Below are 21776 nucleotides of genomic sequence, written 5' to 3'. Positions count from 1 at the left end.
AAGAAAGCACGTTTTATATTCTTTGTAAAAAAAAAAACCTATGGTACAGGCCTATAGTAGAAACATGGTACCATTTATTGATAAATTATCCTCTAAAATATCCACTTTGGAAACTTAAGATAATACGTATAAACATAATAAACATTTTCTATTATTTCTATTTCCGTTAACAAAGATACCTTCGTCAACCAGTAATTTATGACTAGACAATCTAAAGATTGTGATACATTTTTTGTATGCATGTTTAATAGTTTTTGATAAATAATTGGCCGGGATTCTCACCACTTTTGATACTTTAAAATATCATTGTTTACCGTTTGCCCATCAATTGTTTAAAAAAGTTTTAATGAAGTTTGTAAGGAAACAATTGTGCAAAATATTTTTTTCAGAATCTGAAATCTTAGATTACTTGATATTGTTTTCAGAAATATTGAACCATATGCTAGAAAAATGAGATCTGGAAGAACATTTATTTCCTTCATCATACTTTTTTCATTTCATTGACGTAAGTAGTAAATATAACTTAAAAAACTTTTTAAATGTAAATTAAGATAAAAAAAAATCATATACTGTCAAGAATTATTTATTTATTCATTAAAAGATCAAAGGAAATACCAAATATTTTATAACATTTCATTTAAATAATTATACCGTCGTATACTAACAGGTGATTTGGACTTGCATAAACTTTACAACCGTCTCCACTTGTCCAAGAACGAGCTCCAGCTGGGAGGAAGCTGCGGACAAAAAGAATTGTCGTGCTCTTGGTTGTGATTCTACGATGGAATATCATTGCTTGCCAACAGAGAACTTTACAATCCTAGTGGAAGTCTGTACAAAAACCAAATTTCTCCAAGGCAAGTCCTCTCTCCTCTCTCTCTCTCTCTCTCTCTCTCTCTCTCTCTCTCTGTCTCTCTGTTATATGTATCTCAATGCCAAAATAATATAATGAAATAGCGGTTTGCAAAAACATTTACCCCAAGCTATAAAGGAATAATATGTCCTGTACGTGTTTAATACTGCATCATTTAAATGACCCTACGTATAGCGTTTTAGCTTGAATAATACTAAAACGGGGGATTCGATATTGAACGCTTGTATTCGGAATGTTTTGGACATACTCATATAAAAAATACAAACTCAGCGTTCAATAAAACGCCAAGCTATTCTAAACTTCTGTAGATTTGTAGTAGCTTTTTATTAGAGACTATTTATAAGATATATAATAATAGAAATTCTTAAATATTTTATTTATTCAATTGATCTAGACTACCAATTACACTATTCACTGTGATTTATTATCATAACGAATAGCAAAAGGAAAAAACTTCCCCAGTAGAGTACACGATCAACAGAGCACCTTAATGCACCACAACACTTGACAAAGTGGACTAAATTTCGCAAATCTGATACCACCCTCCAAAGTTTGTTATTTGTTTGTCTCCTAGATACCCAGGAGAGAGAAGACTCTTTCAACGGAATTTAATGCATTTTCACTTTTAAATCATCAAAAACAAACTGAACCTAAAAAACTCTGCACCTGCGGCCATGAACTTTAATTTTCAGTAGAAATGTTTTTCCATTTTCTTTGAGAGTGGGAAGGGGTGAAATTAAAACTTTTGCTTTCCTTCACCCATGGATTTATCTGCCAGATAGATTAAATTTTGGTCCAGTGGGTCCTGAGAAGCACGGCAGCAGACGAAAGTAATACCAAAAGGTCTGGTCTGATCTGGTAATCTTTAAAACTTCTACATAAGGAGAATTTTTTGAGTGGCCTTCATTGCTAAATGTGTCCTCAACGTTTAGTCGATTTGTAATGCATGATCAAGGAATATGGAAAAAGTCCGTAGATTTTTGTGATTACTTTTTTATTTAACGTCATAATATAATTTAAAAAATTAACAACAGTTTCTAATACTTTGAGTGACAAAAGTTTGTTATTTACTAATTATTATACACCTTATGATATCTATAGTATTAGCTCTAATAATTGGGCCTTAAACGAAATGAATGTTTAAATTTTGTATTGATCTCGCACTTTAGATGCTAAAAGGTAATGTAATACATCGCCTCGTTAAAAAGATATCAATATCCAAATACAATTGTTCTTGATAAATTTAATAAATGACCTGGTTTTTAACCCCTCCTTTTCAAATTTATTGTCATTAATTAAGTCATTTTTGGTTAATCAATGTTTGACATTAATTAATTTCATCATTTGATCAAATATATTTGTGGTTAATTAAATAAATGACCATTCTCACAAAAATAAATTGCAAATGAACTCAGACTCACTGAAGAACAAAACTGGTTGTTTCATGTTTACAAATAAAAAGTATATAATGGAAACAACATATGGAATGAAATTTAAAGTTATTTAATTATAAAAAAAAAATGGGTGACAAAAATCAATTTCTAAAGACAGATATTCTTGATTAAAAACCGAAAGCAATGACTTCGAAGTACGTCACGGAGCAGCAAGTAGCAATGTAATTTAGCAAACATCTAAAACAAACTCTGAAAATGCTGTATAAACCAGGAAATATATCAAATTCTGTATTTAGAAAGGTTTCCTTGTGCATTGTCAATTCTTACCTCCGGACGTGATAAAAGTTTAAATGTCCAATTAAATCGTCAACTTAAGAAGTCTATGGCACGCTAAATTCACAAAAATGAGCTAAACATATTTTCACAGTAAACTAGGGTACCTGTAAAGTGCAAAACGAAGTAGAAACGAAACGAAACGAACTGAAACGAAACGAAATCTGCCGAAACGAAACGAAATCTACCGATACGAAACGAAACTATCAAAATGTTTTTCAAATCAAAGTATACAATTTTATATGTGTAACTACATGTGGACTTTTTCTACTTCATATAAAAATATAGTTCAAGCACTTGTTAATATAAAATTTAAACACCGATTTATGCTCCCTTTTCTAGTGATTAAAGAAAAGCTATATTAGTTTAACTAGAGTATGTGTCACCTGCTTTGTTGATTTTTTAAAGATAAATTTAAGGAGTGGTAATCACTTTATTAATATATTTTCAAGCGGGCGTATTTAGTGATGGGGTGTTCGTCCATCTGTATGTACGTCAGACCGTGCGTTGTGTACTCTTTGGTGGTACCCATCTCTTAACCTTTTATACTATCGAATAAAATTTCATCACACTTTGACAGAATGTTTGTTACTCAATGCCATTGTGCAATTTTCACCTTACATTTTGATAGGACACATATTTTGGTTTCCAATAGCAAAACACAGGCACTGTCAGTCGTTCTATTATATTGAGGGTATCCATCTCTTTTCCACAACGCCTCCTATTCCACTGAATAAAATTTCATAACAGAATTTTTATAATTACATAGTGTCATTTTGCACCTCTTATTTTACATTTTGATCCGAAACTTTAATCAGTCATGTATCCAAAAACAAAAGATGGACTTCGTCATTCTAATCATATGGAAAGAGGGTATCATTTCGCTCACATTAGAGAGGTTGAGATGTAAAACTTGTACGAGAACGTGTACTTATGCATCTACTTTGACGTACACGTGTTTGTAATTTGTCTATTGAGATTTTTATGACGTGTAACGAGTACGTGTACACCGCGATCGGTGTCTCTTTAACAACTTTTTAGAAGTTTTGTTACTTCAGTTTGATTTTATGTAGTTAACAAAATATGATTAAAATAAGTGCTCGTGAAACTCAACATCTTAAATAATGTATAACAAATACATTTCCACACATAAATTGACCGATTTTTATTATTAAAGCTACACGCTTTTACTTACGTGTAGATGCCACTCAACAAGTTCTAAGGACGTGTAGAAAACTCGTCATCACTAAAATTGATAACGTAATACGCCAGGACCCTATTAAACGTACCTGTACACGTACACATTTGAAATCTCAACCTCTCTATTTTCTGTAGTATGATACATATTGTATGATACATATAATTCATGTATTTGCTAGCGAATAAAAAAGGTTACTATGAGCACTGAACTGGTACCTTTTAATACCGGGGTATTATAGAAAGTATACCAGTGTCCATGTTTTGCTATGGGAAATCCCAAAATAAGTATCGGATCAAAAAGTCAAATAGCAGGTGCACACACTTTTTTCTAATTATGTAACAAAGATTCTCTGAAAGTCTCATCAAATTTCATTCAGTGGTATAAGAGGAGTTGTGGATAGGAGTTTGGAAAGGTTTTTCTGAGTTGTTAGAACTTGTTACAAATTCCTTTGTATGAATTATACAATAAAATATGTTCTAAATAGAGACGACATCCCGATCACTATATACCCTCCTACTTTTCAAGTGGGGAGGGGTATAATTGTAATTTCTGGCGTAACGATTATAGCGAGAAATAGTTGTCCTTACGATATGTAAACGAATTATCGTTCTTGAGCGGAAATTGCGTAGTGTGTATGTAGTAAAGTTGTATACTTGGTTACAACCAATGAAATGAAATTTTGGGGAATGACGTGTTTGAATAGTTTTCTCGCGATAGTAGAGTTCAGTTTCTAGCGCAACTCTACCCGAGCAGGTCAATTTTATTTTACTAATTTTCTCATAATATCTTTCAAAAAGGAGAAAAAAATAATGTGTGAATATATCACTGAGTGTAATACAAGTATAAAAATGATAATAGAACGCTAATATTATTAGATTAACTCAGAAAATTTAGTCGTTTCTACACTTAATTCGAATTTTCTCTGATTTATTTGCCTATCGTTTCTATATTCTGCTATGTTCGGGATTTTACATTTGCAAACATCCACACACTGCAGATTTGTATTTTTTCCTCTGCATCTCACAATTCTACAATTGAATGATGGTGCAACTATAAGTTAAAAGTCAAAATGGCGATTCAAAAAGCGGATATTCATTTTTTTTTCAAAATATTTCTTAATGTCGTTTAAATAGGAGAAATAATTTGTGAATATCTTACTGAGCGTAGTACAACTATGAAAATTGATAATGGAACACTAATATTATCACTTTAATTCAAAAAATTAAGTCGTTTTAATTTGGAATGTGTTAATTAGCTCAAAATGGCGATTCAAAATGACGTCATATACACTCAAATTTCGTGAAAAACTCAAACTGCATATATATATATATATATATATATATATATATATATATATATATATATATATATATATATATATATATAGTATATCTATATATTGATTAGTCTATTAAATATGAACAAACAAAAATACTAAAAAATTTCCTTTTTTTCTGGAAATAGTTGAAACAAACTCAACTTAATAAGAGTTCCTAATTTTCCCCTCGTATTTGACGGTGTTCCAAAGCCTTTGAGCCGGCCCTGTCCACCTCAAATCACCCCTGAATCGCTGTCATTATCAACTTCTACTTCAAGATCCCTCAGCACACCATGGAATATAACTGAAGAAATTCTTGTCCGATTTTATCAATACTTTGTACTAGCTTTTGAAATTAGCACTTATAAGAGCTTAGTATTATCCCCTAACATCTTCTATTCCAGCTTTATGGTTAATGTTAAAATAAAATTTTGTTTTCCAAAATCTGATGCAAAATGAACTAGAGGTACTGTGAGCAATGAGCTCACTAAATGATACCCCCGCCTCCCATACACTGTACGTATAAAGTGACAGTGTCCATGTTTGCCATGGGAAACCCAAAATATATGTCGGATCAAAAAGGTAAATAGGAGGGCACAATGGCAATATGTAATAAAGATTCTGTTAAAGTTTCATCAAATTTCATTCAGTGGTAAAAGAGGAGTTGTGGATAAGAGATGGGTACCCCAAAAGGTAACAAACGGACGGATGGACATACCGATCACTATATACCCTCCCGCTTGAGAAGCGGGGTGTATAAAAAAAAACTCTGATATTTAAGACATGTAGATTTCAATTTTGTGACCGTATAGATTTGTTGTCTTTTTGGGTAGAAAGGTCAGATTCCTTGTGATTCTTTTCACGTACAAGCTTTTGTACCAATAGACCTAAGCCATTCTTGACTTCAATCTATTCAACACTTCTCTTGACAACAAAATTTTCTTGAACACTGCAAGAACTTTACAAGGCAACTTGATCCACGCTTCTTTGTTAGGATAGTGTAAAGTTGTATCAAGAATCAAGGGGAGAAAAAACAGTTTTCTCTTTCAGATTTTGTAAATTTCAAAATTTAAATACATTTTTCAATTCAAGATTATCCGTTCACAACAAGAAATATTTGTGAATGCATTTGAATCTTTGACTGAGAGTAACAAAATGCAAATGCAGGGACGCAGAATCATAGCTGGACAATCAAGAAAATTTATGGTTTACGTATATTATACTGATAATTCTTAATAAATTATAATATATTCAGATGTATATGCTGTAACATTTACTAGCCCTCTAATTGGTCGTGGTCTATCATTTTAAAAATCATACTAAGTTATGTTGCACTAGACCTTCCACATGAACATAAACATTTGTTTTTTTCTAAAAATAGATCAAGAGTTTCTAACAACTGATATGTTTTTGCAACCCTCGGACTACAATGTGTACTCGCCTTTATACTCGGGGAATACTGCACTTGGGGTAGCTTAATTTTCATATTGCCCTCTAAACATCAATTATTGTATGATATTATTAACTTTTTATATGAAGAAGCATGGTGAGACAGGTAATAGGTAAAATGACTTCGGAATTGTGTCAAAAGTTTATCTTAATAATAGAAGTAATTAAACAAAGATCCGTGTCATAAAAATCATTAACAAAAGTTTCCTCCAACTTTCATAGCATATTTGATCATTATTTCATTAATAAAAAAATCAAACTGTAATATATTTTCTGTAAAACGACTCAGAATTAAGCAGTTTGAGTATTTTACGAAATTCGAGTACGTATGATGTCATTTTGAATCGCCATTTTGAGCTAATTAAAACATTTCAAATTAAAACGACTAAATTTTCCGAATTAAAGTGATAATATTAGTGTTCTATTGTCATTTTACATAGATGTACTATGCTCAGTGAGATATTCACAAATCCTTTCTCCTATTTTAAAAGCGACATTAAGAAATAATTTGAAAAAAATATGAATATCCGCTCTTTTGAATCGCCATTTTGAAATTAAACTTACAGCTGCACCATCATTTAAAGTAGATTGATTGATTGATTGATTGTATATTGTTTAACGTCCCTCTCGAGAATTTTTCACTCATATGGAAAAAATAGACGTCACCGTATGCCGGTGAAGGGCTTCAAATTTTGACCTGTACTCGGCACTCAGGGCCATTGAGCACTGAGGGATCTTTATCGTGCAAACGCCTGCCGCTGACACGGGGCCTCGGTTTTTAAGGTCTCATCCGAAGGACCCGCAACTTTCACTTCAAAATGCCAAGCGCATGGCGAAGGAATAGTTGCTACCCATTTTAACGACTAGGTCAGTCGCGGACAAGATGCGAACTCACGACCTCCCGATCACGGAGCGAGCGCTCTACCGACTGAGCTACCGTGAACGGTCATTCAAAGTAGAAAAGTGAGATATAGAGGAATAAAATACAAATCTGCAGTGTATGGATGTTTGCAAATGTAAAATCCCGAACAAAGCAGAATAAAAGGGTAATAGACAAAAAAAATCAGAGAAAATTCGAATTAAGTGTAGAAATGACTATATTTTCTGAGTTAAACTAATAATATTAGCATTCTATTATTATTTTTATACTTGTATTACACTCCATTTTACTTTTCCATTTTGAACGAGATTAAGAGAAAATTAGAAAAATTGGATGTCCGCCATTTTTAATCGCCATTTTGACCTCTTTGACGCCATTTTCATGAAGGCCAGCATATTTTTACAGATTCAGCATACTCGAAGTAGGTTGAAAAACTATGCTGGACCAAATAATAATTATTTAATTGCCGTTAAAAGTTATTTCTAGCCTTCTTTTTAAAACTCAGGACCAGACTAATCTCTATATTCAAGGTATGGCCAAAAATCTAAGTTGAAAAGTGCTGAGATTCCGAGAAAATTACGGAATCCTAATTTTCTGGAAATATGCACAACTACACATTGTGTCCTTAATATATGCTACGTTTAACGAAATTCTGTGCAGTGGTTTAAGAGAAGTTCCGCTGACAAACTGTTCATCTCTATATTCAAGGTATGGACGAAAATCTAGGTTAAAAAATGCAGAAATTTTTGGAAAAAATTAATGAATCCGAATTTGCTGGTTATATGCACATCTACACATTGTGTCCTAAATTACTGAAAAGTTTGAAGATATTTTCTGCTGCGGTTTGTGAGTAGTTGCGCTGGCAAACTGTTCATCTCTTATTCAAGGCATGGCCAAAAATCTAAGTGTAAACGTGCGGACATTCCCGGAAAAAAAGGGAATCGGAATTTCCTGGTATTATGCACATCTGCAGATTGTGTCCTAAATATCCCCAAAGTTTGATCAAATTTTGTGCAACGGTTTATCATGAGTTGGGCTGACAAAAAAAAAACAGGACTGACGGACGAATCAAAATTATTATACCTCCCACAACTTGTTGCATGGGGTATCATAAATCCTAGCGTCTTCACAGTGCGCTATAATGCTTACATGGTTGTTGTGTTTTTAATGAGTGAAGTACTATGTACAACCGACCTTAGAGGCGATGTGTATCTATGGAATTTTGATTGATCGTGTCACAAATCATTTCAGAGAACGAAACAGGTTCTCCATCGTCGATACAAATTTGGGGGGATGGAAACTTGAATCACTCGTCCACTTAAAAATTTGTACCTGCCATCCAGAACATGTCTCGTTCTTTAGATAATATTTATCAAAACACTTTATTTCAAATGTTAAAGTCAAATAAAATGTTAAATTAAAAATATACAAGCTATAAAAACGCCAATTTCTCATGTGACTTTAAAGGATTAAAGTATTTGAGAAACATGATAGATAATGAAAAATTACACTCTTTACAAGATTTACTGAACAAGTCTTTGTAATGATAAAACAATAAAGCAAGTTCTGCAGTTACGAGTTGCTGCAATTTCACAAATATTGATGAAGGACGTGCAGAAACAATATAAACACCCATGTCCGCGAGAAATCATAGAAGAGGTTCGTTACATTGTGTGTATGATTATGAAAACACATACTCGAGTAGACCTTTTTCAAAAAAAAAGTTTTGAGGTATTGAGCAACAACCCTAAACAGTTCAGTGACCTACACCTATCAGGTCGTATTATTCTTAGAGTTTAATGATAAGTTTCTGGCTGTCGTCACATAAACTTAGGTACTGTGATCAATGAGGGCGCTAAATGATACACCCTCTCTCCCATTTGATTATAATGGCAACGTCCATGTTTTGCTCCTGGAGACCCGAAACAAGTGTCAGATCAAAAAGTAAAACTAAGGTACTGTGAGCAATGAGCTCACTAACTGATACCCCCCGCCTCCCATATGGTTATAAAGGCAAAGTCCATGTTTTGCTGTGGCCGGAAAACCCAAAATATGTGTCGGATCAAAAAGTTAAATAGGAGGTCACAATGGCAATATGTAAAAATGACTCTGAGAAAGTTTCATTAAATGTCACTCAGTGGTATAGGAGGAGTTGCGGATAAGAGATTGGTAACCCGAAGCGTAACAGACAGACGGACGGACGGACGGACGGACATACTGGTTACAATGTACCCTCCCACTTTTCAAGCGGGAAAATTCAAATAGGTAATTGCGGTGCTTCATCGTCATTTTAAAAACCATATATTATATATGTGTAGCGGTGATAGATCAGTAGAATGCGTTACATGTATCCATCTATAGTGCACTGAAGGAAATCAATTTTTTGTTCGATCCTGTTTGGATGGCTTAGTTCATTAAATATAACTGTATAACTCCGAGTTCAAACACACATGTTTATTATACCCCCTGCTTGAAAAGCAGGAGGCTATATAGTGATTCGGGATGTCCGTCCGTCTGTTACCCTTTTGGGTACCCATCTCTAATCCGCAACTGCTCTCATACCACTGAATGAAATTTGATGAGACTTTCACAGAATCTTTATTACATTTTGAAATTGTGCACCTTCTATTTTAATTTTTGATCCGACGCATAATTTGGGGTTTTCCATAGCAAAGCATGGAGTCAGGACACTGCCATTTTATTCATATGGGAGGCGGGGTATTATTTAGTGAGCTCAATGCTCAAAGTACCCCTAGTTCAATATGGCGATAAAGTAAAACTACACATGCAAAGTCAGACGTACATAAAATGGTTGCACAATTTGATTATAGTTAGTTTGTATGCTAAACATTTACTATACGCCTCGCATGGAGCGTTAATATTTTTTTTTACTACATACAATAAACTCTTTCGTCAGTTCCATTTTATGTACTGATTTATTTTTAAAAAAATAAATTATGGCTCTGTTTCACCGAGAGCGAAAGCAATTCTTCCGAACTGCTGATACTTCAAAATACACATGTACTTGTAATTGCATTTAACTATGGCCTATCATCTAAGTGTTTATTATACTTTGAACCATTACTTCATTACACATGCAGTAATAGTTAAGTAAGCGGGCTTAAATATTAAAGTTGACAAAGTATTTCTAACTAAATGAAACATTTTCCAATGTGCGTAACTTTCTGAAGTATATTTTTGTCCAGTTGTCAACCGACCACATCGATGACATTTAATGTTTCGTACGCACTATTCCTGCAGATTACACTGTATTTCTGAATCAATACTCAAACCAAGCATTTTGTACTGCAGGTGTGTGCCCATATTACGATTCGGTTGGAAAATCTATACAAATGAGTGCCAAATCATGCCAATCAGCGAAGATTCCATGCCCGGCAAGATATCCATCAAATACAACGTATATTTGTAAGTATACTTATTACATGAACGTATTTTAGATTTTGAGCACTACTGATCAAGGACCGTTTGTTTTTAAACATTTTTTCTAAATGCCATTTCTATGGGCAGTGGAAAGGGCAAAAATTACCATAATGAGAAAACAAACAATTAATTTAATTTCAATGACCATAAAAACGAAATAAATGATATACAATGCATAATTAACAAACCTTTTCGCAAAGCAACTATACATTAAAGCAAAACACACGACAACTTACGTACCTATATAAAAAATCATTTGAGGTCAACGTCCTGCCTCAAAAGGCTGACAATAGCTAGTATTACAATTCCCAGCTAAGCTTGGCCTTCCCAGCTAACCTTGGACTTTCAATATGGCGTGACATTCTAGTCGTAACGTAATTAGCGTCTGAAATATACTCAGCTTTCAGCCACTTTTGATATTTACAAGGGATAAATATTCGGGAAAATGTCAGCGAGTGTATCAAATAACCAATAAGATTCTTCGTCTCTCCCGGTAAAGAAGTGGAGTTTAAGTCGCATCAGCGTTGTCAACAACAATCTTAAGTTCCTGATGTTATTAATTTCTTAACCAATGAGAACTATTCGTCCTTTGACAGACACTAATTATGTTGCGCCGAGAATGCCACTCCTTAATGAACTCCAACCTAAACTGGAAATAATCCTAATTGCTCTTTAAGCAGTAAGTCCATCTAAAAGCAGCTGCCAAAAGGTCCTCTGACTGACTCAGGTGACCTGATAAATAAGTTTTAATTTACCATGATGCGCAAAGTATTTAACAATAAACACCTCAGTTCCCTTTTCAGAATCAGAATCAGAAAATTTTATTTTGAGTCGGTTTTTTTTTAAACAGAAACATAAGCTCTGTAGAGCTTTTGACCGACATTATATTAGTACTACATATCATAAATGACTACATACACATATAAAATAGTTAGAATTACATTGTCATGCATCACAACAAGCATATTTACACATTACACACACAAAACGACACAGAAAGCACATATATCATGCATATAAATAAGACAAACACAGAAAATAAATATAAATGAGTGTCCAAGTAGCACTTATGCTCTAAAAATATAGTCTATGATTTATATATTTTGATAAAAATATTTTATATATTTTGATAAAAATATAGCAAATTTGTTAAGTTAAAAGTATATTTTTAATTCTATAAATTTATGATTACTAAATTTACTCACTTTTAAAGCAAACAAAACAAAATAAACTTAAAACAAAAGAACAATACCAAAATAAATAAATAAATAAATAAAAAGGAACTAAAAATAAATTGAGCGAACACTGAAGATTAAGATTTGAGGATTAAGATCTACAGGAGCCACACTTACAGGAATCTCCATTCCAATTGTTAATTAAACTTTTAAACTGAGTAGTTGTAGTTGCATTTCTGATTATTTCAGGGAGTTCATTCCTTAGTTTGGCTCCTGCATATCTAAAAGAGTGTAAGCCATGTGTTGTGGTTCTTACTCTAGGTTTCTGTACTGTATTAGTTTTCCTAAAATGATATGGGGTTTCTTTAAAAGTAAATAGATCAGATAAATATGCAGGACTCTCATTCTTTAAAATTTTAAAAACTTCTATAGCCATTGTTCTTAATATTCTAATTTTTAAAGTTGGCAACCCTGACTTCAGTAATAATTCCTCATAAGTACTGTTCATGTCATCATAAATAAATCTGAGAGCTCTTTCTTGGATTTTTTCAATTTTTCTTGTATTAATTTCTCCGCAAAAGTGCCAAACAACAGGACAGTAATTAAAATTACTCATAATAAAAGAGTAATAGATGGTCAGTTTGCCCACTTTAGTCAGGTGTTTACATGTACCTATGCGTTTTAATATATTAAGTTGTCTAGCTGCTTTTTTGCATATGTTTGAAATATGGTTATTAAATTTTAATTGACTATCAATAGTAACACCAAGAAGTTTAACCTCTTCTTCACATTATACATTAATACCCTCCAACTTTTGATTTCAAAACTCCATAAAGGAAAATTGTGTTACAAGAAATACAAGAGGCCCATGGGCCACATAGCTCACCTGAGCACCGTGGCTAGGAAAAAGTAGAAATTGGATTATTATTGAAAAGTTTATATCCAAAAGTAGTCCCATGACCAATCATGGCTTTGCTATTCTTAAAAAGACGATTTTTAAGGAATTTTCCTATATATTTCTATGTAAACTTTGGTCGGACACTGTGCCCCCCCCCTCCACCCCCGGGGGTCATGATTTGAACAAACTTGAATCTACACTACCTGAGAATGCTTCCATATAAATATGATCAATTAAGAATTTTCCTATATATTTCTATGTAAAACTTTGGTCGGCCATTTTGGTCCCGCCCTACCCCTGGGGGTCATGATTTGAACAAATTTGAATCTACACTACCTGAGGATGATTCAACATGAGTTTCATCTTTCCTGGCCCATTCATTCTGGAGAAGAAGATTAAAAAATTTTCATCAATTCATAATTATCTCCCCTTGGAAGAGGGCTTGGCCCTTCATTTGAACAAACTTGAATCCCCTTCACCCAAGGATGCTTTGTGGCAAGTTTCGTCAAAATTGGCCCAGTGGTTCTTGAGAAGAAGTCGAAAATGTGAAAAGTTTACAGACAGACGGACGGACAGACGGACTACAGACAAAATGTGATCAGAAAAGCTCACTTGAGCTTTCAGCTCAGGTGAGCTAAAAACTAATAGGCACCCTGGGTTGTAACAATTTGCACTTTTTAAAAGAAAAAAACTCTGTAGTTTTTAAAGCGTAAACTTCCCTAACCCAGGTTATACAGTTTAACTTAGGTAGCTATTAAGTTCATCCTTAATTTGAAAAAAAAAATAGTGAGGGGTGTGTGTTAAAAGAGCTAAAGCCACGAACCATCAATATCTGCCTTTAATTTTAGACAAAATTTAAGTTTGAAATCAAAAAACCTACCATATGTTATTTTGTAGAGCACAATGTCATGGTGCGCTACATATATTTTTTTGGCACACAGGCCACCGTTTTTAGCACATGCGCAGGAACAAATATACCTATGAAGTTAAAAACCGCTTAAAAACGCCGATTTTAAGGCAGTTATTTCGAAATTTGAATGTGGCCAGACTCAAGTCATCGTCTCAAGTCACGGTCCGGAGTCGGCATATATAGCTCTCTCCCAGAATGGGAGAGGATCGTACATTTTGGCCGTGGTTTGCGACGATACACTCAAGTACCCTTTCCAAACTTTGCATGCATAAAAATATTACATATATGCACCTTTATACAAAATATCTTAGAGGTACACGTGTACTTATAGCATGCCAAATTCACAAAAATGAGCTAAACATAATATCACAATTGAAAAACTAGGTTTATCGACTGTAAACTATAGTTTGCAAACCGTGAACTATAGTTCACAATTCGTGAACTATAGTTTTCATCTGTAAATCTATATTTAACAGTTGTTAACTATAGTTTTCGAATGCTAATCTATCTGCATCTGTCTGTAATAAAACGTTAACAATAGATTTTGTTGATAAGCATAAATTCACGTCAGTAGTTTACAATCGTAAACTATCGTTAATAGCTGTAAACCATAGTTTACAAATCGTGTATTTATCAGATATTCTATGTATTGCAATTGCAAATGTTTGCTTTCAGTATTAAGTATAGTTTACGGTTCTGAAACATAGATTATCGCGTAAACTATGGTTTACAGATGCAAAATATAGATTTACATTGTAGACTATAGTTTACACTCCATAAACTATAATTTACAACTGATAAACCTAGTTTATCAACTGTGAAACTATGTTTAGCTCATTTTGTGAATTTGGCGTGCTGTAGGTACTAGCGTGTGGCCAATATGAATTTAATATTTTATGAACGTTGAGCTTTCAGAAATTGAAGCAAGGTCCTCCATTATAATAGTAATTATAAGTTCATCATATGCGTAAATACCCTAAATTAGTTACTAGTATATCAGAATTATTCTTGATAATTATATATAATCTCTAATTTGTCAATAATTTTGTGATAGAATGTCTTATAGTGATTTTAGTCATGTGATATTTCTTATAAAATTTAAAATTACGCTCGTTTCAATCATGCTTAAGTACATTAGTGACGACGTCATAATGTGACATTCATGACATCTATTGCATCTAAAATGATTTGAAGAAGTTTGTTAAAATAAGAAAAAAATGACTTAGAATTGATTTGTGTAGAGTTTCCAATCTGTTGCCAGCTCTAGATATTGATCTTTTTATAAATTAAGATAAATAGCTTGGTTTGTTTACACTCTGATATTTAAATTGAAGAAATATATGGCATTTAATAATATTATGCATTCAGGATTGTGTTCTCAATCTTATTTACAGTAAATGTTAGTAAACGAATAAAGTTCTGATATCTATAAATAGAATCCCTGCGGAAGTGATATGAAAGTGTTACTTGGGGATAACAATTATTAAAAGTAAATAATTCAAATTGATAAATTTAAGCTTTAATTTTCATTCCATTTTATATACATACCACCTATTTCAAGAGTACAGTGAACGCGAATTCAGACATATATTTTTAGACGGGGTCACGTGACCCCGTCTATTTGTTTACTGTCAGAGCAACCGTAAGCCATGGTGATAACACATTCTAAATCTACGCTATATGAAAGACTGTAGAAATTGTTTTGATCAAAATATAAACATCCTATATCAAACTGAAGAAAGTGATATGAACCTTTTTCTAAATCAAATTAATGAAGCATTTTGTAAATGTAAACCCAAAATATTAATTGTAAAACACACTAGTAAACATAGTACTCTCCTGCGTAGTATTACGACTGCGTACGCATCATCCATTGTTTACTTCCGGAAAAATATTAATTCGAACCAAGTGAAATTCGGACAATTCAAAAAGGTTTCTAGACGTAGCAATTATTGAAATTTCTACTTCAAAATAAATGAAAAACACGAATTCACATTATTCACAGTTTTGTTTTTAGTGTATTACCGGTAATTAAAAAATTATCAAAACTCGTTAAAAAAATCATATTTGTGAAATCTAGCATGAAAATCATTTTGACCCCGTCAAAATCCCCCTATTATGCTGTCTTTCAGTACTGTCTCAGTATTTTGATTTTTACTTAGGATGTCCCTCCACTATATCTATGACTGGTAGTTTAGTTGGTTTCGCTTCAAATATTTACAAGATGTGGCAAGGTAGTGATTTTGACGGATAAAGGAACATGAAAAGAAAAAGAAAAACGGTGATCAAGAAAGAAAAAATCAAATGAAAAAGTAGAGGAAGTAATCGAAATGTAATTCGTCCCATTCCCGGGTAGTACTATTCTAACCATGCTGACTGTGCATGGCGATTTAAATTATTTTTATGAACCACATCAAGAGTGTAATATTGGAGACAAACAACAATCCTTTGCTGATTAAAATACATGTACTTGATTTTTCGACAATATATTTAAAAAAATAAACATAGGCGCAGATTTTTAAACATGTATATGCAGTACACAATAATTATGTTTAAAAATTAAAACGCATGTATTTAACACGTCAGCCCCCCCCCCCCCTCGAAAAAATGGAGGCGATAGCGATGTAGAACATAGGAATTAAAAATAAATAAATACATTGTATAATCCTGCTTTAAGGACAAGATACATACCTGAAGAAAAAAATCTGAATCCAAATTCGTGTGATATAAAGGCGAGGGAGTCCAAATTATTTTTTCATAGCCTAACATCAATAACTACTGTACACAGAAAATTATGTTAATATTTATGTGAAACAGCAAAATTTAAAGTTTAATAAATAAATAATGAACCGTGATTGTTAAAATTGTTAAATTTTAATCAAAATTGATCATATTTAGTCTTGAAGGGGAGGGGGGGGTGTTGAAAACTAAGAACTTATGTGTTCTCTTTGACTTATATGTTAAGAATTAAACTTTGATCTCGTCATAAAATCTGAATCAAATAAAACAAATATATATCAATAATATCTAACGGACTATAATATAATTTTCGCCCGCGTGCCCGAGTGGTTAGAGTCGCGAAGTAAGTTCGAATCCCACTGTGAGCGTATAAACCGAGGTCCCGTGTCGCAGTTGGTGCTGGCACGCAAAAGATCCCTCCCTGCTCAATGGCCCTGACAAAATTTGCAGCTCATCACCGGCAAGTGGTGGCGTCTCCATATCAGTGAAAAATTCTCGAGGGGGACGTTAAACAATATAGGAGGGTTGGCCGTAAAGTTCGTGAACAAGTGCGAATTTGGATAAAAATGGCGTCATTGATGTTTATTATTAACCTTTTTATGATCCTTTACTTAATGTGAAATACAAAATGTAAAATTATATTCAATTTCAAATATATAATTAAAATTATGGCTTCATTATTAGACTTAGAATGGTGACCCGGAGCACCGCAAAATTCTAATTAAAATGTTTTTTATCACATTATAAATTTTATTTGTATTTTGTAAAATTCCGCGGAATTTCGAATTACTTTTACATTTTGTGGTTGACAAAAGGTATGACTTCAAACCTGCAAAATTTGAACGTTCAGAGTTAAGAAATGACTGAGAAATGGAGGTTAGAATCTATAAAGACAGGGTCGGCATCGTTAGAAAAAAGGACGTTTTCGGAAAAGGTGGAGCAGAGAGCAGTGGTAAAATTCTGCGTAGACATCGGAAAAACACCAACATAGACCCATCAATACTTTAAACAGTCGGGAAAATATAGTAAAGGAAGCTGTTCTTTAGTATTTAAGTGGAATTTAAAATTTTCGAACGGAAGGAATAGTTTATAGGATGACATTCGTGAAGGAAGACCATTATTCCGAGATCGCAGTGCTGTTAAAATTGAACTCCATAACGCGAATTTGCCGTATTTCCTTACATAGAGTCGTTTTATAAGCGGACCAAGGTTTGTTTTTTTGCAGGATCAGGTAAAGGAAGTGTAAAATATTTTAAATATAAAATCTAAATAGTTTGAGCACATCTTTGATGACTGCTTAAGAAAAAGTTACATGTATTTAGCTTTTGACATCGGGAAACGTCAAGTATTTTCGTTTTAGTGCTCCGGGTATGAGTGTACAATGTATGTCTCTTTGTATCTAATAAAAATATATCCATTTGTGCTTTAATTTTGTTTAAAATTGGCATATGTATAAAATGAAACAAAAGTTTAATGAAAATAATAGTTTCATACATCTTATCAATGTTTGTCAGTAATTATCAATGTTGTTCACGAACTTTACAGACAACACTCGTACAATCAATCAATATATTTCAAACTTCACGAATTCTGCGAGACATATATTTCATTATCAAAATACACGAATAAATCGGGGTTCGTCACATACACAAAACATACTCACTCTGATAGTTCTATTTCTTTATAACAGGCCCAGATTCTTGCTAAGAAAAAGATTTAACAATGCTGCGCCGGGCTTCACTTTGTATAAGGAAAAAATGAATTTGTAGTTATATTTCTTAAAGTTTAACAATTATATTTATCCAGTCACAAAATTTAGGAACTTTTAAAATTCATAATAATGCCATATAATGCAGTGACATGTATATGTCTTATTAAAGTATTAAATACTTTTAAAAATATATGTACATTGTAAGGCTTTGGTGTACAAAGGTAAGCAGTTACTGTAGAATGTTCTATTGCAAAGGATGTAATGACGTTACGTTCCTTATGTAAATTTCATTCAAAACAATGCCATACTGTCAAATCTATTCTTGAAAACGTATTATAGATATCTAAAAAAGGAAAACAGTTATTAAAAGCTACAAGTCTGCACTATCTTTATTGAAATTCTCATTAATTTTTAAGTTAAGGCGCATTTCGATGGTTCGTTACTCTGAGGAACTTTAATCCATTTTCTTTTTCTTTTGCTGACGGTAGACACAAGCTGTTATCCTTCAATTTTCGTCACAGGAGGAGCAGAGAAGTATGTTTGAATTCAGCATTCTAAATCATTTTGTTAAATTATTGCTTTTTTAAGTGTATACGTAAAGAATATTGTTAAAAAGTATTTCTTAGATAAGACTAAACTTCAAAAACATATTTCAGTTTGTTAACATTTTAAGATTTTATCTAAAACTATATTTTTATAGTATGTTATCCGTCTGTTCTTTTAAAATAGGTTCCACCAGGTTTTTTTTTCATAGATCTTATTTTTGTTTTTATATAAAAAAAAAACTTGTACATTTCATGTCATTTTTGTTTGTATGATTTTGATTTGAAATTACATAAATAATAAATTCCTGAAATATAAAGAAATCGTAGGATTTCCTCGCTGCTTAGATTTGAAACTTTGTTTTGCTTTCTATATAATTCCATACAAAATTTTACTCACAATATCGTCAGGAACTACTATTTTCTGAGCAAGAAGATCGACATTTAAACAAATTTTATTCAATTTTTTATGGTGATGAAATTAATTCAAATTTAATTTTATGACCCAACACCAACATACACAAACGCACTCTAAATACATTAAAGTTGATTCAATAAAATGTTTTTTTTTTTTCGAGGGTATATTTCAAAAATTAAGGAAATGCAACTAAACTTCGTGCAAACATATTTTAAACAAAAAATCCCTGTGGAATTTAAGATTTCTTATACTGAGTACTTAAGATAGTTTTGTGAAACAGCACCGAGAAATCTTACGATTATCATAAGTCAGATCTTAAAATTGATCGTAAGATCTTTCTTAGGACAAATCTTACGATAGTTTTGTGAAACCCAGCCCTGGGTTCTTCTTCAGTCATGATGAGCATATTTTTCCAAACTCCAAAACAAATTGCACTTTTTGCAGAAGTTGTTTTTCAAATCTGAACTGTTTTGAAAACAATGCATGCATTGGACAATCGGTGTCCAACACGTGTCTCATTCAGAGCCATTGCATTCACCCAAAAGAGTGTGAACTCTATACAACTGTTGGCAGATTTGTGACAAAATAGTTACTTCTTGAATTAAATAACAAAAATACCTGCTGTGGTTAACGTAATAATGCATTTGTCATAATTGAACACAAGGTGATATACAATTACTTAACAATTGTAATACAAATTTTTCTTAAAAGTGCACAAAAGCGACGATGCTTGAACTATATTTTACAGGGTCGCCCATACTATAATTATCTTGCGGAATTTCGTTTATTTTAACTAAAATGCCGACTTGTGATAATTTGCATTGAAATAGTAGTAGCTTAAGCGTGTAATTTTAAACAATGTACAAGGGCTGTTCAATAAATAATGTCCTGAGATCTATGACATACAGTATAGAAATCATATGACATTAAGTTTGAATTTCTATTATTATTGAATCTTAAATGAATTGATTACAGTTTATGTGACAACTTTTCATCACACAGTTTCATTGCCAGAAGCTGAAAATCAAGGGCTATTCGAGACCCTGTATTAAAAATGAATTCTATAGAATCATTAAACTGGAGTGAAATTAAACGCTTCATTAAATCTACTGTAAAACTTGTAAAAGAATCCCAAAGAACTATTCACAGAAATATGTTAAATTTACAGTATTCAATGTCTTTTTATAGACACATGAGCATGTGGATTTCAATGAACAAAAATGATATATGGTGGGCATCAAAAATGGGTACTGTCTTTGGTGACAATGACTTTTTACGAGCAACGTACTGTTTGCCAAAATTCAACAAATTATCACTGATGATGTTTTATTGACTTTAAGACACATAGCAAAGATAGGCACCATTTTGTGGGTAGTTCACATCGTTTTAAAGAAACATTTAACAGTAAAAAAGCTGCTAAGTACTCAATGGTCCACCCATATTTTGAAAAATTAGTCAAAACTACATCATGAAAGAGTGTCTTAACAAGTACTTTAAAAAACAAAAATTATAGTTACCCACGTTTGTCTGAAATTCAAACAGATAATGAAACTTGAATCCATTGCTTTAAACCCTCAAAACAAATTAACAATTAAAATGCACTTGACAAAAACAGCCAAGGTCTGAAAAAAGCAAAGCATTTTAAAAGCACAAAAGCCCTTTATTAATCGAGTAAGTGCTGGCATGAAAAAGAACCCTCAGTACTTAAAGGCCGTTTTTGTCAAGTACAAATCTAAATTTGCAGCCCACAACCGGCAAATGGTGATGTGTCAAAAAAGGTTAAAAAAAAAAAAACTCTCTACGGGACGTTAAACAAACAATCATTAAACTAATTAATATGACTAATAGGTGCAATGTACATGTATTGTTGAACGTTAACGCAATAATGCTGATATTTTTTTTCTAACAAAACATTTTATGAATAAGTTTTAAAGGAGAATCTGAAATGACTTCTCCTTTTTATTCTTATACAGTCAAAACAAATATAAAGTTCTTTATTTTCATTTTCAGAAGGACAGTGAGTGGAATGCATTTCTGGAAAACAATCCTTCTGATGATACCAATCTATTTATTATATATTACTGGTTATCATGATATATGAATATGAGGGTTGTCCCAATAAGTCGTGGTCAATATAACTTTTTGACATGCAACCAATACTAATAAAATTTTGCATAGACATCATTTATTCAATGTTCTTTTAAATTATGAATTCTTAAATATATATCGTTCATATTATTAATATTGGCGGGTTATATGAAGGCCGATATGGTCTGTCGGCGCACGAACAAAATTCGGAATAACTTACGCATGTAACTATTACATTTGCTTTTATTTTTTTTTGGGGGGGGTACTATGTCAAACATTGAGCTCAAATTTAAATCAGTGAAACTAGAATCAAAATCTCAACATTTCAAATTTTCATATAAATAGCATTAGAATCGATCGATTAGTGTCATGATTTTCAAAGTGTTGTTAGAATTGAGTTTGATG

The 21776-nt window shown here is 32.5% G+C and overlaps 1 protein-coding gene across 1 annotated transcript; it reads left to right on the top strand.

Annotated features, from left to right (window-relative positions):
• The first annotated feature begins 495 nt into the window (after positions 1–495).
• Positions 496–21735, top strand: LOC134268389 (uncharacterized). Its single transcript, XM_062750635.1, has 5 exons — positions 496–505; positions 668–857; positions 10762–10875; positions 18812–18857; positions 21294–21735. Exons 2-5 carry the CDS (start codon positions 782–784, stop codon positions 21382–21384), a joined length of 327 nt encoding a protein of 108 aa, XP_062606619.1. The 5' UTR covers positions 496–505; positions 668–781; the 3' UTR covers positions 21385–21735.
• The last annotated feature ends 41 nt before the right edge of the window (positions 21736–21776 follow it).

The sequence above is a fragment of the Saccostrea cucullata genome, unplaced genomic scaffold (assembly GCF_032062105.1).
Source record: "Saccostrea cucullata isolate Sc308-1 unplaced genomic scaffold, CSIRO_AGI_Scuc_v1 ctg9703, whole genome shotgun sequence".
Lineage (NCBI taxonomy): Eukaryota > Metazoa > Mollusca > Bivalvia > Ostreida > Ostreidae > Saccostrea > Saccostrea cuccullata.
This window is presented reverse-complemented; position numbering and strand designations above follow the sequence as displayed.